This window comes from Beta vulgaris, chromosome 6 (genome assembly GCF_026745355.1).
Source record: "Beta vulgaris subsp. vulgaris cultivar EL10 chromosome 6, EL10.2, whole genome shotgun sequence".
In the NCBI taxonomy this organism is placed as follows: Eukaryota; Viridiplantae; Streptophyta; class Magnoliopsida; order Caryophyllales; family Amaranthaceae; genus Beta; species Beta vulgaris.
The window spans coordinates 72,133,942-72,153,024 of NC_079207.1; the positions used below are offsets into that span (position 1 = coordinate 72,133,942).

General features: G+C 34.9%; 2 protein-coding genes and 1 long non-coding RNA gene across 4 annotated transcripts; 2 read left to right on the forward strand and 1 right to left on the reverse strand.

Annotated features, from left to right (window-relative positions):
• Window positions 1-3,207: 3,207 nt before the first annotated feature.
• On the reverse strand, window positions 3,208-4,982 carry LOC104898033 (probable galacturonosyltransferase-like 9). The gene has a single exon (XM_010685032.4). It carries the CDS (start codon window positions 4,660-4,662, stop codon window positions 3,496-3,498), a length of 1,167 nt encoding a protein of 388 aa, XP_010683334.1. The 5' UTR covers window positions 4,663-4,982; the 3' UTR covers window positions 3,208-3,495.
• A 4,422-nt stretch (window positions 4,983-9,404) lies between these two features.
• On the forward strand, window positions 9,405-9,950 carry LOC125498277 (uncharacterized). The gene has a single exon (XM_048646232.1). It carries the CDS (start codon window positions 9,405-9,407, stop codon window positions 9,948-9,950), a length of 546 nt encoding a protein of 181 aa, XP_048502189.1.
• Window positions 9,951-10,704: 754 nt separating this feature from the next.
• LOC125498503 (uncharacterized) lies at window positions 10,705-18,695 on the forward strand. 2 transcript variants are annotated; one of them, XR_007275477.2, is made up of 4 exons: window positions 10,705-11,091; window positions 11,179-11,233; window positions 15,996-16,193; window positions 16,287-18,694. It is a non-coding gene; the product is annotated as an uncharacterized LOC125498503 (long non-coding RNA). The 2 variants fall into 2 exon arrangements; XR_007275476.2 differs by having other exon boundaries at window positions 15,996-18,695.
• Window positions 18,696-19,083: the final 388 nt, after the last annotated feature.

Below are 19,083 nucleotides of genomic sequence, written 5' to 3' on the forward strand. Positions count from 1 at the left end.
GGATTACATGAACTAAAACTCTTCAGGGAGAGCGCCACGTGACACCGTTTCTGGTTTATGCACGCCTTTTAATATATTAGTATAGATTAGGTAATAATAAGCCTAATATTAAAAACAAAATTAGTCCAATAATGAATAGGTTAATTTCTTTCGTGATTAGTTTAATTTATTCAGTGACTAGGTATTCTCTTATATTAAAATTAAACCGTCTCTTTTAATACTTTTTGTTTAAAAAAAATATAAACATTGTTAAATTGGACTATATTTTTAGTATTGGTGTTTTGTTCATATAGGTAGATTACTAACCCGGAATAGACCAAATATTTTGCTAATAATTCATGCTAGAGGTTTCTTTCTTTGTGTTGGACCTTGGGGCGTGGACCCCGTTATGTTCACATGGCCTATTTGGTTGATGCACATGTGGTAATCCTCTACTAATTTCAATTTCAAATCAATTCTTATTTGAGCCCAACATCTAGGTCTAAATTGATCCGAATATAAAATCAAACAAACTAGTAAAAAGAGAAAGATACTTTTGAAGGGAAATACTTGAAAAGTAGAGAACTAGAGAGTAGAGACTAGACTCTAGAGGCCAGAAGGACAAGGTGTCCTGTCCGTCAAGCCAAGTAAGGCATTTGTATAATAGTTGTGCTGTGCTGTCAATGGGCCCCGTTAAAGTGACTGAAAACTATGTTTTGCTTTGCTTTGCTTTGCTTAACCTCTCTCTCTATTAACTCATTGAACTTGGCGTGTCAGCCACTCAGTAGTCTTCTTCTTCCACTTACAAATTACCATGCTCAATTTTAATACATCGCCTGCTTATAAATTAAAATTAGGCAATGATAAATTCATTATTTAAAATAAAATTAATTCAATAATAATAATTTCTTTCTATAACTAATTTAATTTATTTAGTGACTAGGTCTACTTTTATATTAAGATTAGACCGTCTCTTTTAATAATTTTTGATTTTACTAAAACCATAACTAGCACAAATGTTAGCTTTCAAAAAAATTCTTAATACACTTGTAATGAATCTTTGTGTTTTATAATCAAATCCTCTTCAATCAAAATTATCTTAGTATTTCTTTTCGAAATTGTAAGCGAGGTCGTACAATCACATATTCATATTATTACACATGTTGCAACAATTGCATGAGAAATATTCCACCATATGTTGAATGTTGATGATTCGAGAGTGAAGACTCATTGATGACAAATTGACAATGGCCAATAAATACGTTTACAAAGTTGTTCCTCATAATCAATATTAACTTTGTAAAATGGGCTTCGGTTGTGCCCACAAAAACATTGAGATTTCATGCAAACATAAGTCAAGAGCTTGGCTAGGCGTCAAACCGTTTGAGTCTCTTAGGGGACTCAAACGGGGGCAATTCGATCATTTTATGTGTTGGAAATTTCACGCGCGTGTGGCAAGGGTTTGCTTGGTACCAATGCTAGGTTATAATAGTACCATTGTTCAAAAATATTGATACCAAAGTAAGGTTTGCTTGGTACCAGTCCTGATAACAATTTGATACAAATGCCAGGTTATAACTTATAATGGTACCATTGTATTTTTTATGGATATTTGAGTCTCTTTTGGACTCAAACAGTTGGTTAACAAGGCTTTCTCCATAAGTCAATCATCAATGAAAAATATAGCAATTCATTATTTCTCTTCTATGATATATTTCCTCCGTCTTTTTTAGGATACTTCCTCTGGTTGTTATTAGTTTATTTCTAGTTTTTTTGAGATGTCTCTTATTAATTTATTTATTTCTTTTTTTATATTTATTTTTGGAATGGTCTACTAAATTTTCATGACACACACATTTAACTTCAATATAAAATAATTTTTTATCTATCTTTCTTTCCAAGGGCCTGTTCCCTCAGCTTATTTTCAGTTCAGTTCAGCTCTGGACAATACTTTTACTCTCACATATCACTATTCATTTCATTTTATTTCAATTCAATTCAATTCAATTCAGTTCAGTTCAACTGTTCTATGCCGAAAAGAACATGCCCTAAATCCAAAATACTATTTTTGCTAAAACTTTGTTTTTTTTAAAAAAAAACAGATACACTGATGAAAATCGAAGGGAGTACTCCATAACACAACGAGTTGAACCAATAACAATACACACATTAATTTATTTTATTTATTGTTGGAATTTATCAAAATTGGGAACCCAACTATATGGATTATGGGGTAGCCTTTACTAGAAGTGATACAACACCCTTACCCAAAACACATCAACAATCCTTTCGAGGATGGCAGATGGCTTGAACACAATGCCAGCTAGATACCATTGACCTAAATTGGGAACTCAAAAGTGTGCTTATAATATGAAAATCCATGTTTTTCTACAACATTTTTATTGGATTAATTTCTTATTTCTCTCTGCTTATTAACTTCTATCAAACGCAAAGCTCACTTATAAAGTTTGGTATATCGCCTAATCTTTACACCAATTTCATAATTATAATAACCCCCATAAAAGTAATTTATGTAGCTAGTAATCCACTTCTATTTGGTAGTTAAAGTGTTACATAATTAGTTAGCTTTAGTTACTAGTACCAAACACTTGAACTTCAAATCAAAGCTACTACTAGTCTACTATTACATCATTAACCAACCCTCCTCATCTAAAACCATTATGATTATTATGAACACACACTATATATAGCTTCCGCAGTCGTATAAAATTGGAATTTCATACTACATTATAGAGTACTACTTATATTGTACATGTTTCGTCAAATAACACTCGCGTTTGCATCTATTTTCGGGTAACTCAAACCTCCAAAATGTTATTAAACTTAACAAATTTGCGCACAATATTAGCTTTCATTAATCATTACTACCAAACACTTAAACTTAATGATAATACCAGTTTACTACCACAACTACCATCACTAATTCTCTCTAATAAACATCAAAACAAACACAAACAAATGGCAGATAAGATGAAATAAAGTTAACCTGCAAAAAAAATCAAATAGAAAACGCCATCTGTTCTCAATAGTGGAGGACCTGCATTATTGTCGGCCAGAAAACCAGAGAAAAAAGTGTTGCAAAAAAAAGAAACGCCAATTTTTCATCTGTCACTATTCAGTACTTATTCAGTATTCCCCCAATAATACACCGTTTTTCCTCTTGAATTTTGCTCTTTTTACCAAAAATCAAATGCAATAAACCAAAGATTATGGAATATTTGTAATATTATTAATTCCTGTTTCATAGTAGTAAATACAGAAAAAATAAACAAAACCCATCAAAAATTGGCTCCCAAGAAAAGGAACCCAGAAATTATCTTTAATTAAATGTACGAATTTAATGCACCCTCATCTTCCCCCACTGTACATCCTCATCATCTACCAAAGAATTTAAACAAAAGATACAAAATCATCCCCCCACCCCCCAATTTTCTTTAATTTTCTTGAATCAATGAATTCCAAATCAAATCAAATCTATAATAAAAGAAAAAAAAACTACAACCAACCAATTAATGAAGAAGCGCCAAACCCAGAAAACTGTTGTTGTTGTTGTTGAATTAATTCAGTCTCTCTCCTCCCTTTAAACAAATCATACGGTTCCCAAAGATGATCCAACGGACAAGGTTTCTTCCCATCAATTCTTACCCATGGTTTTCCTTTTCCACTCCAATGCAACAAACTTACTGGTCCTGGATGTAAAGATCTACATGAACCTCTCACATTATCTCCTCCTAATCCATGTTGATTCCATCTATGATCAATTCCTGCAATTCTCCCACCAAAAACAAGCAAAAATGGTGGTAAAGAACCCAATTCATATATCCTTGTTTTCTTCTGTATTTCCATCCATCCTTCTATTTTCTTCCTGTAATTCCCTTCTCTCCATTTTTGTAAATCCATCACCATCACACCCGTGTTAAAATAACACGGTCTTCTTATATTCGACCCGAATGCCTTTGTTTTTAAATCCGGGTCGGACCAAAATGTCGTCGTAAAATACGTTGTGAAGTTCGCGTGACAGTATTCCGGAGCTCCGATTACATTGTCGGGTTTTAAAGAAGTGTTCCATAGTTTGTAGATGTCGTCAACGAGGACAACATCGGAGTCAAGGTAAATAACCCGAGTAACACACGGGTCAAGTATATCACCCAAGTAATTCCGGGCGTAATTTAACGGGTTTTCTAAAGCTTGTCTTATTGAAGATGAGATTAAATTGATGACTGTGTCTTCTCTGAATATGTAGACTTTGAAGTTTAAGGATGGGAAAGTAGAGCGAACGAGTTGACTCAGTACACGAGGTGAGAGTGAGTCGAACTCGGCGGCGATGAAATGGAAGAAGATGTTTTCAGGACAAGAGGAATGTTTGAGGACAGAATGGACGGCTGCGATTGATCCACGTAAGTACTCGTAATCAAGAGTCATGGACACGTGGACCAATGAGGGGTCGCAGTGAGTAAAAGGGGAGGAAGTAGAAGAACAACTTATACCATTACGGTAGTCTGGTGCTTCGGAGAATTGAAATTCCAATCTTGCCCCTCCGAATCTTGAGAGAGATCTTATACCGAGACATAAGGGAGAGAAGAAGCAGAGTATGATGAGGAAAGAGAATAGAAATAGTAAAACGACGGCGTTCCACCTTGGCTGGTGGTGATTGTCCGCCATTGTTAATCTTTTCTTAATCAACCTGATCTTGTTCTTCTGTAATAATGCAATTTTATTTTTTCTATTTTTTTTTGGGGGGAGAGAGAAAAAGATTGAATTTGAGAAGTGAGAAGAAGAAGACGATGGAGTCTTAAAGAGGAGAGAGAGAGGTGTATTTATTTATACTGTAAGGAGAGTTTTGAGGAGAGAGAAAATAAAGATTGTCGTGGTAAATAAATTGGGAGCAACGGCGGATTATATACAAGTAGTAATGTGACAATGTCAATGAGTATTCGGAATTGTATTAAGGGAGTAATAATTGATAATTGTAATTCCTAATTCCTAATTATGGTAGGATTTTGACACGCTTTTGGGTTTTAGGAAGTAGGAGGAGTGTTTACATACACGTATTGGTTGGTAATAACTAATACGGGGGTTTGTCAATTTGTCAATGTCATGTGTGTATTAGAATTTGAAGGCCGTGTTGAAGAGGACATTGAAAGAGTCTGTTATTTAGGGGGGGTTTGTTATTTGACATTAAGGTTTAATTACTCCTTTCGTTTCACAATATAAGTTATGTATGACGTTCGAGGTCGAATTTTGACAGTTAATTACTCTCAAATTTATGTTGATAGAAAATTTTATAAAAAATTATATATATATGATTTTCTTGTTAATTACTTTACTCATTATGTATGGACACCTATAAATCACGAGCCCTCGAAGTTCTTAATTTCATGCCTATGTTAAAACTCAGTTTGAACATGTAACAGTATGCTCTATAGCAACTTAGGCTATGTTTAGTTCACCTTACTTTTTTATTTCAGGTTATCAATCAGAAAAAATAAGTTCAAGTCATATCAGAACAGTTAAGATCAGATCATGCTTATATTTAAAAACTCATTATTAATATTAAATATCTTTCATTACATATTAGTAAAATTATTATAATTGAACAAAGTACTCATTGATACGAATCAAGCAAGACCCCACATGACTATATTTTTTCTTATATATTGAGAAAAATCTAAAAGATTTTTTTAAAGGGAAAGTGTGAAACATTGTATAAATGCTCTTATAAATTAATGACTTGGGTTATATGATTATTTTTAGTAATAATTCTTGTTATGATTATAATTATTGTTGTTGTTCTTATAATAATGATAATAATAATAATTATTATTATATTAATAATAAAAGTTGTAATAGAAATAAAATGATAATAATAGTAAGACTATAAATAAGATCTTATAATGTATTGCATAATAATGAATTACAAAGTAATATTATAATAGTAATAATATATTTTATAAAAGATACGATCTAATAAATCAGATCAGTTCAATTCAGATCAGATCAGAAAAAATAAGTTCGAATCAGATCAGATAAGTTCAGATCAGAAATTTTCAGGTGAACTAAACATAGCCTTAATTAAGATCCAATATTGCTAAGTACAAAATTAAGTCAATAATTAGAGAGGTTGCTAGGGCAGACTTCTACACTTTCCTTAGAGAAAGATACGAAATCTGATAGTATCCAAGCATAATATGAAAATAAGTTGAAAGAAAATAGTGACTACAAATATATATTGAGTACTGAAATTATGAATCGGAAATGCATGATTAACTTGCCAAGATTACGATATACAATAGATAATATTATAGCAACAAAACTAAACACATTTATCAGAATTTCACATTTGCACATAGGAGCTAATCCCAACTATTTTCTAGTTATACACAACAAATGAATTTGCCCCCGTTATGGCACATTCATGGGACAAAATAAGCCAGCTTACACTGGTACATAAGTTCCACCGGTTCCAAAGTAAAAAGGAAAAAATCTGGACTATATTGAAATCATGTTTTATTATTGTGAAGACTTATGGTTTGTTTTGCTTATCAACTCGAATAAGTTTTAGAAAAGGTATTAAAAATTGAGGAAAGCTAAGAAGAAGTTCGAAAGAAAAATGAAGGTTAACTATATAAGATACACAAGTTTTTTATATACGGCCGGTCACACCAGAAATTTCGCGTGTGGCCGACCCATATATAAGCCCAGGTGGATATTAGCACTTCTTCCGCGTGATTTTCGTGTGAATTACATACCAAACTCTTCTCTCTCATGGTTGAAGCCAACGACGACGTTACTTCCTCTGGACCTTTTCAAGACTCTTTAACATTTTCTCTCTCCTCAATTCATTTCTTCTATTTTATCTCTCCTTCATTGAAGGAAGCTTCACTCGTTCTCTCTCTTCTTCTCTTTCTTTTCGATCTCTGAAAAACTCTTGCATTTGATATCTATCTTGTATTTTCTCTATCCTCTTTCTAAACTGTTATCTTTGAGGGTAAAAGAGTTTGAAGATTGAATTGGATAAGTTAATTTGAGGATTTCAAATGGAAGTTAGTTTAACGTTTGCTTCGATTTGGGGATTTCATCTGAGTAACCTCTTTTGTGCATATCAGTAACCTTATTTATTCATACCATATCATACCAGTAATTTCATTTGTTCATATGAGTAACCTTAAAATATTGTTGGAGTAACCTTAAAATACTGTTGGAGTAACCTCGTTTAATACTATGAGTAAACTCATTTAATCTTATGAGTAACCTTGTTTAATCTTATGAGTAACATCGTTTAATTAATCATACTAGTAACTATATACATTTATTTATACGAGTAACCTCTTTTAATCATACGAGTAACCCAAATTATTGACACAAGTAACCCTTATATATTAATACGATCTAGTAACCTCATTCGTTTATAAAGAGTAATATAACCCTATATGTTCATACCAGTAATCCCATTTAATCATATGAGTAACCTTATTTTGTTCACATCAGTAACCCCAATTTATTCACATCAGTAACCCCAATTATTCATTTAAATAACCCCCACTTATTAATATAATTAACCTCATTCGTCCAACAGGATTAAGCCATTTATTCATACTAGTAACCCCATTTAATTATATGAGTAACCCTATTTGTTCACATAGGTAATACCATTTTACTTGTAAGAGTAACCACATTTATTTATAGGAGTGACACCATTTTATTGTTAAAAGTAACCACATACTCATAAGAGTAACTCTATTTGTTCATAAGAGTAACTCCATTTGTTCATAAGAGTTTGTGCATAAAGGGTCAAGTTCAAAAAGGTCATATCTCACAACACAATTAATATTTTGAGAAGATTGAAGTTGGATATGAAAACTTGGCTCGATAGCTTTCCAACACATGGTCAAAAGCTCGATTCCGATAATGAGAAACGAGTGAGATATGACTATTTGAAAATGAGCCGACGAGCTGATAGAGTGTTGCACGCGCGACCACACATGTAATTTCGTGTGTGGTCGCGCTTTATAAGATAAATTTTGTAAAAAAAAATGAAAAATGTACTATCACGAGTATTAACATTTATAATCAAAAGTGAATCAAAAAAGGGAAATTCTATATGGTAGCCTTCAATTTTGGAGTTTTCTATTTGGTGGCAAGCCAAAAAAGTTTTTATACCAAGTGACCTCCTACTTTAGCTAATTATACTAAGTGACCTTAATTCACTTAAAATCTAACTAATCCATCATTTAAAATAAATTTATTATTAACCTACTCATGGTTAATTACCTTAATTCAAACCTCTCACCCCTCTTCCATAAAGATAAAAAATACCCCATCCCTCGTGTGCTCAAAACTACTCTTGAAACTCTATGTTCTCTTCTTTGTTTATATTGCAAGCTCTTTTCTCTTTTTTGTTCATTCAATCTATCTCCTTTTACTTTCCCTTACAATGAAATACATATAGTCATGGTTAAACTAATATGCAGCATATTCAATTACTCAACTTGCCTGATACAAAGTCAGTTTATATTGCCGGCTCTTTTGTTTCTTATTTGTTGACATGCAACTGATTATATATGAACTTTTTAATGGAAGACTTTAGTCAAACTTTCATGTTTTATCTTCTTCCTTTTTTTTTTCTACAGTCCACCATATACGCACATACATATGTGATAGTTTCATCTCATCAAACGGCAACTACAAATCTGTCTGGAAGCCATATAACATGGACAACCTAATACGAAATGATCATTTCAAACTTCAACCACAAATTAAACCATGTATCCATTCAAAATAACCAGTTAGCAAAGCAGAACATGAGAAGAATTAACACATGAAAACAACCTCAACTTTTGAAGATTGTCATCTTGGTTTCTTCGATGAGTAAATTAAAAATTTAAGAGGCCCTAGAAATCGCACGGGAGAGGGAGGAGAGGAAAAGAACATAGAGTTTTAATGAGAAGTATTTTTTATCACGCGAGGGATGGGGTCTTTTTTCATTTAGGGAAGAGAGATGGCCAGTAGGTTCCGAATTAGGGTATTAACTAGTGGGGTAGGTTAGTTAATTTACTTTAAATATTGGGTTCGCTAGATTTTAAGTGAATTAAGGTCACTAAGTATAATTAGCCAAAGTAGGAGGTCACTTGGTATAAAATTTTTCTTATCTTGTCACCAAGTAGAAAAATTCAAAGTAGGAGGCTACCATGTAGAATTTCCCATCAAAAAATTAAGGACACAATAGAATAACGAAACCAAAATATATAGATCTATATGCATGTACGATAGCTACCACAAAAATGAATGTTCGATTAGGACTTAAGAGAGCAGAGCTTGATCTTGTATAGGTAATAACTAATAAGGTATCATAAGTTTGCCCGATAGTGAGAAAGGAGAGATTTTGCGCTCGAGCTCTTAAACTAATGGAGGATTTTGCTTCTGCTGCCTCACGCGAGCAGATTAGTATACCCAGCGTAGAAAAGGTGGTGCAGCAATGGAGGAAGCCGAGCCAAGGTCGTGGTAAACTTAATTCGGACGCTGCAGTTAAGGAAAATAGATGTGGGGTGGGGATTATCATCCGCGATGGGGTAGGCGATGTTCTATTAGCTGCAGGGGTCAGAATGATGGATGTCTCATCTCCCGAAGAAGCTGAAGCGCGAGCTATTCTTTTTGGGCTGCAAACTGCTTTTGATGCGGGTCTGAGGAACCTTGAAGTAGAATCGGATTGCTTGAATGTGATTAAGCTGCTGAATGGACATAAAGCAAGGACTTTAACTCAAGTAGTTGTTAACGATACTTTAGCTCTTTCGAACTTGTTTTCCTTTTGTTCATTTTCTTTTGCTAATAGATCGTGTAATAAGGTGGCTCACTCTGTGGCTCAACTCTCTCTTTCCTATGACGAGATGAGGGTGTGGCTAGAGGATCACCCCCTGACTTGCTTTCCCTTGTCCTGGCGGACAAGGTTTTGATTCCTTAATATTATGGTTCCTGGATTTTTCCCGTCAAAAAAAAGGAAAAGGAGAAAGATGATACACATACACTAATGTGTTACTACTAAAATGCATATCTTTTGTATGTGTTACTATTAAAATTGTATTGTTACTACTAAAAAAATTACAAACTTACAATCATTTGAACCTGTTTTGTTATTTAACGATATTTGAATTTACATAATACATAGACAATTAAAATACTATATTTCAAATTGAATTTTATTACATGGTAATAGGGATGAAAATATAACATTATTATTCTACAAACAAATTAAAGAATTGAAAACGGCAGGAAATTTAGTAGAAATCAATAGTAGAAAAATGGTGAAAATGAATAAGATGAAACTAATATATGAATAATTTGAAAAAAAAAAAATTACAATTCTTTTTTTAGTTTTAAACAAAGGATTCATACAAATCTAAACAAAGAAAATTTTATAAAACAAATCATTAAAAACAAAATTATCTATTGAAACATTGTAAATTTGTAAATTTTTTACTGATAATATACATTTTAGTAGTAACACATACACAAGGTATAAATTTTAGTAGTAACACATATACCCAGTGTATGTGCGGCTTACATACACCTAGTATATGTGTAATCTTTGCGGATAAAGGATGGAAATATTGTTAATCATTAGTCATCAAATTTACAAAATTAAAGTCAGTGCTCTTTAAGAGTGAGCATTAGTATTGAAATTTCCATGATTTCCATGATATCTTCCCATATATATTAATGGGAAACTTTTCGTATTAAGGCACTATATTTGGTAGAAAAAATAATTGTAAGATTCTAATATAATCTACAACTAGGGATGGCAATCCAGTCCGAATCTCCCTAGTCCGCTCTGATCCGAAGGAAAAAATCCGAGTCGACTCCGACAAAAAAGTAATACCCAAACTCTCACATGAATATACCATAATACCCTTACTTATATTTTCTGATTTTTTACCCTCCTCTCTCACTCATTCACTCTCTCTATCTTCTTTTTCCTTAAACCACCACCACCACCCTTCACCTCCCTGCCACCACCACCACCCTTCATTAAACTGTTTTCTCTTTCGAACCAGCCTTAGCTTGGGGTTTTGCGAATTTGAATATGGTGGTAACAAGGTTAATGTCTGGAACATCACTGATTAAATTTTGTTCGATTTTTCTTTTTCAAATTGACCTGAAATTGGCTTCAATTTTGTGATTCAGAAGTGCTGTGAGAAAACAAGTTACAAGCAAGGAAACAAGTGGGCAACGTGATGAGGTTCTTGTCTATTTTCTGTTTTGCAATTTCCATCAATTTTCTGGTTCACTTCATTTGCACAACTCATTTAACCATTTCTTTTTTCTTTTTTTAAAATTTTTTTCCTATCACTGCAACTGAGACTCTTGATTCCGAGTTTTTTCGAGTTTTTGTTGTTGTAGTTGTTGATTTTGATTTTAGATAGGAAGAAGTTTGATTTGATTCAAAACGAGCGTGAATTTTTTTTAAGAAATAGCGAACGTCCGCCCAGGACGATCGCCCCATGGCACGAACGTCCGGCCAGGACGTTCCGGCCATGGGTGGAACGTCCTGGCCGCACGATCGCCCCATGGCCAGAACGTCCTGGCCGGACGTTCGTGCCATGGGGCGATCGTCCTGGCCGGACGTTCGCTATTTCTAAAAAAAATTCTGTTGGTGGTGGGGTGACGCGAAGGGCTGGTGGTGGTGTTGTGGAGGTAGGGGATGGCAGGGGTGGTCGGGATGGCAGGCGCTAGCCGGGGATCACAGGTGGTGGGGATGGTGGGTGGTGTGAAAAAGGAAGAAGGGCAAAATTGTCTTAAAAAATAATTTTTGGGCGATTTTAAGTAATTTTGGGGCGATAAATAGAAGTTGAGATATTAGTGGGAAACTTTTCGTATTAAGGCACTATATTTGGTAGAAAAAGTAATTGTAAGATTATAATATAATCTACAACTAGGGATGGCAATCCAGTCCGAATCTCCCTAGTCCGCTCTAATCCGAAGGAAAAAATCCGAGTCGGCTCCGACAAAAAAGTAATCCGACTCAGACTCCGTTTAAAAAATCTGACTCCGAGTCGGAGAAGGGTCGGAGTCGGGTCTCATAAAATAATCCGACTCCGACTTTGAGTCAGTCAATCCTTTTTTCTTAATTATGTAATGTATTATTTATGTATAATCTAACTTCGACTTTCAACCAATTGTATTATATAGGATTTTTCCATTGAAGAAATGATTGTTAAAAATAATAGTAATATTTGGATTATTTGTACTATATAAGATTTCCATATGATGATTAGAATAAATTGTAATGATTAAATTATTGTATTATAGAAGACAATTCTATTATAAAAAAAAAAATTGGAAGAAAAATAAGTCGGATCGGGTTCGGAGTCGGATGTTCGGATTTTAAATCGGGTGTACGGATTTTAAGTCGGGTCAGACTCGGAGTCAAATGTTCAGATTTTAAGTAGGGGTCGGATTCGGATTTTCAGAGTCGGATGCCGGAGTCGGACTCAGATTTAAAATCCGACTTTCTGTAGGGTCGGAGTCAGTTTATGCATAATCCAGTCCAAGTCCGACCCGTTGCCATTCCCATCTACAACCAATTGGTTGAAGTTGTATTTAAGGGTTTTCCAATTTCAATTATTTGACCGCAAAATGACGACATCTTTATGGTTTTTGTATGGTCTGCGATATCAAAATTGGGGCTTGGTTTGAAAACCTAACCAAAGAACAAATTATGATTTGTTTGACTTCTCGAAAACTTAAGACTAACCCAAACCAGATAACTTAGGGCCCGTTCGTTATTATTTTTCGTTTTCAGTTTTTTGAAAACTAAAAATCAAAAATAGGAAATCAGAAAAAGCGGTTTTAATTGTCAGTTTTCAAAATCATCATGTTACCAATAAATTTTAGTAATTTTTTATTCATTATAGGACATATATCATATGACTTTGAAAATCAAAAAACCAAAAAACAGAATACCACAGTAATACCGAACGACACTTAATAAATTGTTTTACTCTAAAAATATTTTCAATCATCACTCATTTCACAAAATAATTTAGAATATAAATTCTACATAAATCACATAAAGTGCAAAATATTATTGTTCATTTTTTTTATTAAATAGGTGTGAATTTTGTTTTATATTAATAATTTTTCCATGATATTCTCACAAAATTATCTTAGATTTATATTAATAATTTTTCCATGATATTCTCACAAAAAATATTTAGACCCTCAATCCTAACAAGTCCTATATCAATCACTAGTGGAAAAAAAGTCAAGAGCTGCGGTCAAAATAGCCCTAAGGGGCCCAAATTATGAAATAATTATTTTAAATTTATCTACATGAAATGAATTTTTTTTTGTTCAAATGTTTTTTTTTTGATAAACTTGAATTAATCAATTTTCAGTTAATCGTTGTTATCCTACAAATGTGAATATTTCCTATCTCGGATGGAACAACCCTGATATATATATATATATATATATATATATATATATATATATATATATATATATATATATATATATATATATATATATATATATATATATATATAATATATATATATATATAATATATATATATATATATATATATATATATATATATATATATATATAATATATATATATATATATATATATATATATAGGGGTAAAATCACATGAGAATGATCCTTACATGAGAAATGAGAATTAATCTCAACCATACAATTGGATTAGAGTTACGACAATTGTTCATTAGAGTTATACCCCCTAAAAAATTTTGAGCTCAAAAAAAAAACATTTTTTGAACTCTTTTTTTCTATTATTTTTTTTTAAAAGTTACTCATACATCACTTCTTCATTAGAGTTACATCACTTATTCGTAAGAGTTATATCCCATAAAATTCATTCTCATTTCTCATATATTCTACCTATTGGCTATGGTAGATTAGTTATAGAAGGGAACGAAACTAGAATTTATGTGGTCAGGCCTTGCTCTCATCATTGGTTTATGTGAGCAGACTCATTAAAGGGAATTCTTAGCCGTTAAGATTATAAGTTCTATTTTCATCTTCGTTTTTACTTTCGCCCTCTTTATAAAGCAATAAAAGAAATTCAAAATAGAAGTTTCAACGTAGCAGCCTATAAGGCTATAACATGCATGCAACATATATTGCTAGAAGGAACTTCTTAGCTTTATTTGTTGCATTGACCATTTAAAGTAGTAGAATAACTAGAACTTGAGCTATGATTGGTAGGAGCTTGGGTTCTTGTTGAATAAGCGTGTGTTTAATTATTGATTTGCAATCAAAAGGAAAAAGAAAAGTGGCACACAACAAGCCACCCCACGGCAATCTTTGACACATTCAAGAATATTCGGGAACGTTTTAAATTATGCATGGCATAATATTATGAATGCGACTTTCCAATAGTTCTAACATTTGACACTTTCCTAAATTGACACGCATATATTTGATGTTATTATTCAGATGAATATCTAATAATAATCTAGTGCTATATAGACAATATAGTAGTAAAAAATTACAATAATTGACGCCACTACAACGAAGTTTCAACTATTTAAATGGGTCCACACTATGATAACTACTTTTCCTAGTCGTTGTTAGTAGTAAATAAAGGGCTTTGCTAAACACCGCCCTAGTATTTCCTAGTAACGCCCTAATACGGTATTTTTATACCGTATTTATATATTTGTATTTCTTTCTCTCTCTCCTCCCCTTACTCACCCTAATTTTTTCAGATTTTTTCTACCATGTTTATAAATCTGCCATGTTTATAAAACAATTAAAAAAGAAAGTTTTAAAAAACAAGTTGGTAAATCTGCCATGCATGATGCATCCTAATTTCTTTCTCTCTCTCATCCCACTTTCTTCCCATCTTCTTCCCCTCACCAATTAATAAAACAATTAAAAAAACTTACAAAACAATTAAAAAAAACAATTTGATAATGTAAGAGGTACAGTACACAAAGTGCCTCTCCAATTCCAACAGATTTTACGCACACGACACTATCACTTCCTACAAAAACTCACCACCACCGGCGGAAAACCACTGCACCACCCCCTCTCTGTTTTTTTTTTCAATTTACAGTGATTTTTTTTAAAAAAAAAAATTAAAGGGGCGTCCACCATGGACGCCCCACCACCGGTGGAGGCGCCCATGGCAGGCGCTCCACCACATGGTGAGGCGCCTGCCATGGGCGCCTCCGCCGGTGGTGGGGCGTCCATGGTGGACGCCCCCTTAATTTTTTTTAAAAAAAATTCAAAAAAAAAGAGGCGTCCACCATGGACGCCCCACCATCGGTGGAGGCGCCCATGGCAGGCGCCTCACCATGTGGTGGAGCGCCTGCCATGGGCGCCTCCACCGATGGTGGGGCGTCCATGGTGGACGCCTCCTTAAAAAAAAATTCAAAAAAAATTTAGAGGTCTGCCGCCGGGATGTTCACGAAGGTTTTGCCGAGGCCGGAAATGCGCCGCCGCCACTCGCTGCTGCCGTGTCGCCGGAATTCTTATCGCCGGAGAACTTGATTGATATTTTTTTGATGATGGAGATGGAGTAAAAGAGGAGAGAGAGTGATAAGTGAGGGAGGGTCAAGAGAGTGAAGGAGAGTGAAAGTATTAAAATACAACTCATGTATCTGTATTTTAATACAGGGCGTTAATAGGAAAATTCAGGGCGGTGTTTAGCAAATGAGAATAAGGTTTTTTTTAAAAGACATGACTTGAGTAATTGAGTTGCATAACCAGACCATGTCGTATGAATTAGCCATGTTTTAGGAATTAGGACCACGGACAATATACAATCCATCAATACTCCATGAGATTTTTGTAAAGATTGTAATTCAGTAGATGTAAGTTAGGATTACTCTTCTTACAAAAGTCCACCACTTCCTTAGGTCAGTTTAACCAAAGTTTTATATTTCTTTTATTCTTTTAATTTCAAAATTTTTAATAGAATTCCGAGTCATCTGAACCGCACTAAAAGTAATGCAGAGAGTATGGCAGATTTCAGGTTGATTTTGCTGCGTAATGTGGTTTATAAGCTTGTGTCTAAGGTTCTTGCCAACCGCCTGGAAGTTTTTCTTGACAAGATAATGTTGATTCACCAAAGCGCACTCACTCCTGGATGATTGATTACAGATAATATTTTTATTGCTTTTGAGTTGTTTCATCACATGAAACATCTTAGGAGTTCAGAGGATGGTATGACTTTAAAGCTTGATATGTCGAAGGCATATGATAGGATTGAATGTGATTTCCTTGATGTTGCTTTGGTTCGATTTGGTTTTGACACAGGTTGGAGGCAACAAGTGATGGATTGTGTTCGTTCATTTACTTTCTCTGTGTTGGTGAATGGCAGACCTTCAGAGGATTTTGCACCTAAATAAAGTGATTAGGCTGGGAGACCCTTTCTTTCAGCATATTTTTATCCTTTGTGCAGGTGTCTTCTCTCATTTGTTGGGCAGTGCAGAGGAGAGTAATTCATTGAGAGGCATCAAGCTGGCACCTCCGGTCCTTTCCATTAATCATTTATTGTTCGTTGATGATTGTATTATATTTTCTAGAGCTTCTTTGCAAGATTTAGATGCCGTCTCGCATGCCTTAAGCTTATATGAGCACTCATCGGGACAGAAGGTGAATTTCGATAAAACTACTATTTTCTTTAGCTGAGGTGTGTCGCCTGTCGGGGCAAAGGAGGGGGGCTATTGCAGATTCTCTTGGTGTTTGAGTTGTGGATATACATGCTAGGCACTTAGGGTTGCCTACGTTGGTTGGTCGGTTGAAGAAGGTGATTACGAATGTTGTGAAGGAGAAACCATGGAAGAAGTTGCAGGGATGGAAGGGGATGGTTCTTTCTAAAGTTGGTCAGGAGGTTACGATAAAGGCAGTGACCCAATCTCTCCCTACCTACGCAATGAGTGTTTTTAAGTTTTCATCCTCTTTCTGTGATGAGATGAGATCCCTTATTCGCAATTTTGGTGGGGTCAAAAGCAGAAATAAAGGAAGATTCATTGGGTTGCGTGAAAGAAGTTATGCAAACCTAAAAGTGAAGGGGGCTTGTTTTCGTGATATGAAGCTGTTTAACTAGGCTTTACTTGGTAAACAGGCTTGGAAACTTACTACGAGACAAGGGAGCTTAGTTGAGCAGATTTATAAGGCGCGATATTATCCGAAAACTTCTTTCATTCAAGCAAAGTTGGGGCGGCACCTAGCTACACTTGGAGAGGGATATAGGAGGCTCGATGGGTCTCAATAGAGGGATTCGATGGAGGGTTGGTAATGGTGAAAATATTATGATATGGTCTGATCCTTGGATAATTCCGGGAACTCAAACTAGGAAGACTCTTTCTCCTAGAGGGGAGGCGAATGCGTATGTTGAAGTGGGGGCATTAATTCATCCTATTAGAAAATCATGGAATGTGGAGTTATAAAATTCCCTCTTCTTACCTTTTGAAGTGGACCGAGTCTTAAAAATTCACATTAGTCATCATTTGCCGGAAGATCTTTTGTGTTGGGACTTGGAGAAGAATGGGGTGTATTATTCTTTTCGCTCGGCGTATAGGGCGTTGATTGGGATATGCGGAGTGGTTGGAGGAGGCTACTTTGCGTGTAACTGATTTGTGGAAAGTCATTTGGAGTGCTGTCGTTTTACCGTGTGTGAATTAAGCTCTTTGCTTGTCGATCTTACCTTGATGTGTTGCCTACTAATGTGGGTCTTAATGAACGTGTCCCTGTGATTTATGTTGTGTGTGGAGTGTGTGATGAAGTGGAAGAATCATCCCTCCACGTTCTTACTTTATGTAAACTGGCGAAAGGCGTTTGTGCCTGCAGTGCTGTCCATCAAGCTTCGATGCAAGGGTGTTGTTCGGTGACTGGTTGATTTGTGCAATGTTCCAACGAGTTGGATGAGAGTGAGGTAAGCCTATTTCTCACAACTTGTTGGGATGTATGGGGGTGAGGTGTAAAGCCTCGCTTGAAGGGGATTTGTCGCCATCACAAGAAATTGTGGCGCATGCGGTGGAGACGAGTGTGGATAGGCGTGAAGCGATGGAGCAGGCGAAGAATGCAGGTCTGTGGGTGATCTAGTTGTCGCAGCTGATCAGGTTTGGTGGCTGGTACCAAGTGAGGGGCGAGAGAAGATTAATGTTGATGCGAGACAGGTGGCAAAAGGAATGTCGGGGTTGGGAGCGGTGTGTCGTGATGGGTCAGGAGGGGTGTTGAGTTGTGCTGATGTCCAAGTCAGAGCTAAGTGGGAGGCGCATACGGCTGAAGCTTGTGCGGTCATGGATGGTGTCTTGAAGGCTAGATCGTTGGGCCTCCAACGAATTATAATCGAGGGCGATTGCCTTCGGCCTTCGCTTTGTGTAAGCTTCGAGAAAAGTAGAGAAGGGATCGAGTGCTTTCCATTTGGTTTTGGATGATATGGTATCTCTTATTCCTTCGTCCCTTAGTGTTGTGTGGTCTTCTGTTAAAAGGGCGGGAAATAGAGTAGCTCACGGGTTAGCTCATTTTCAACCATTGAAGGTTGGTAAGCGTTATTGGGAAGATGAGATCCTGAACTCTATTGTTAAGCTTGCTTTAGATGATTTAATACAATTGTTCCCTTTTGGGGTTCTCTTAAAAAAAATCATATTAAGGGTGCGTTCTATTCACCTGAAAAAATTTGCTTATCTAAACTGAACTCACTAGACCTAATTGACGCTTATTGAAACTTATTTTTGAGTGTTGTGTTAGACTTTATCAAACTTGATCTAAAATTATTAGACATGAAACTTATTTTCTTAAAATTGAAAAGAATACACCCTCGGTGTTACCATAATATTTGTTAAAAGTCATCAATTCAAAAGAGATCAATGTTACCATGATATTTGTTAATGTCACCAATTCAAAAGAGATCCATTAGCTTTAAATAATGTATGCAAAACTAGATATAGTTTACAAGTAGTAGCAGTCTAAGATCTTTAATAGACTTGTCACCCACCACAACAGATACAAGTTTGAATCCTAGTCCTTGATTAGTTCGTCGGGAAGCATCCCACATTCCCACATCTAGCTAAACCGGCAATTGTGTTAGTTGCTTAAAACCCCGTCA

Bases quoted from the DNA above. Each gene is read 5' to 3' on its own strand.
- LOC104898033 (XM_010685032.4), bottom strand. From the start codon at position 4,662: ATGGCGGACAATCACCACCAGCCAAGGTGGAACGCCGTCGTTTTACTA.
- LOC125498277 (XM_048646232.1), top strand. From the start codon at position 9,405: ATGGAGGATTTTGCTTCTGCTGCCTCACGCGAGCAGATTAGTATACCC.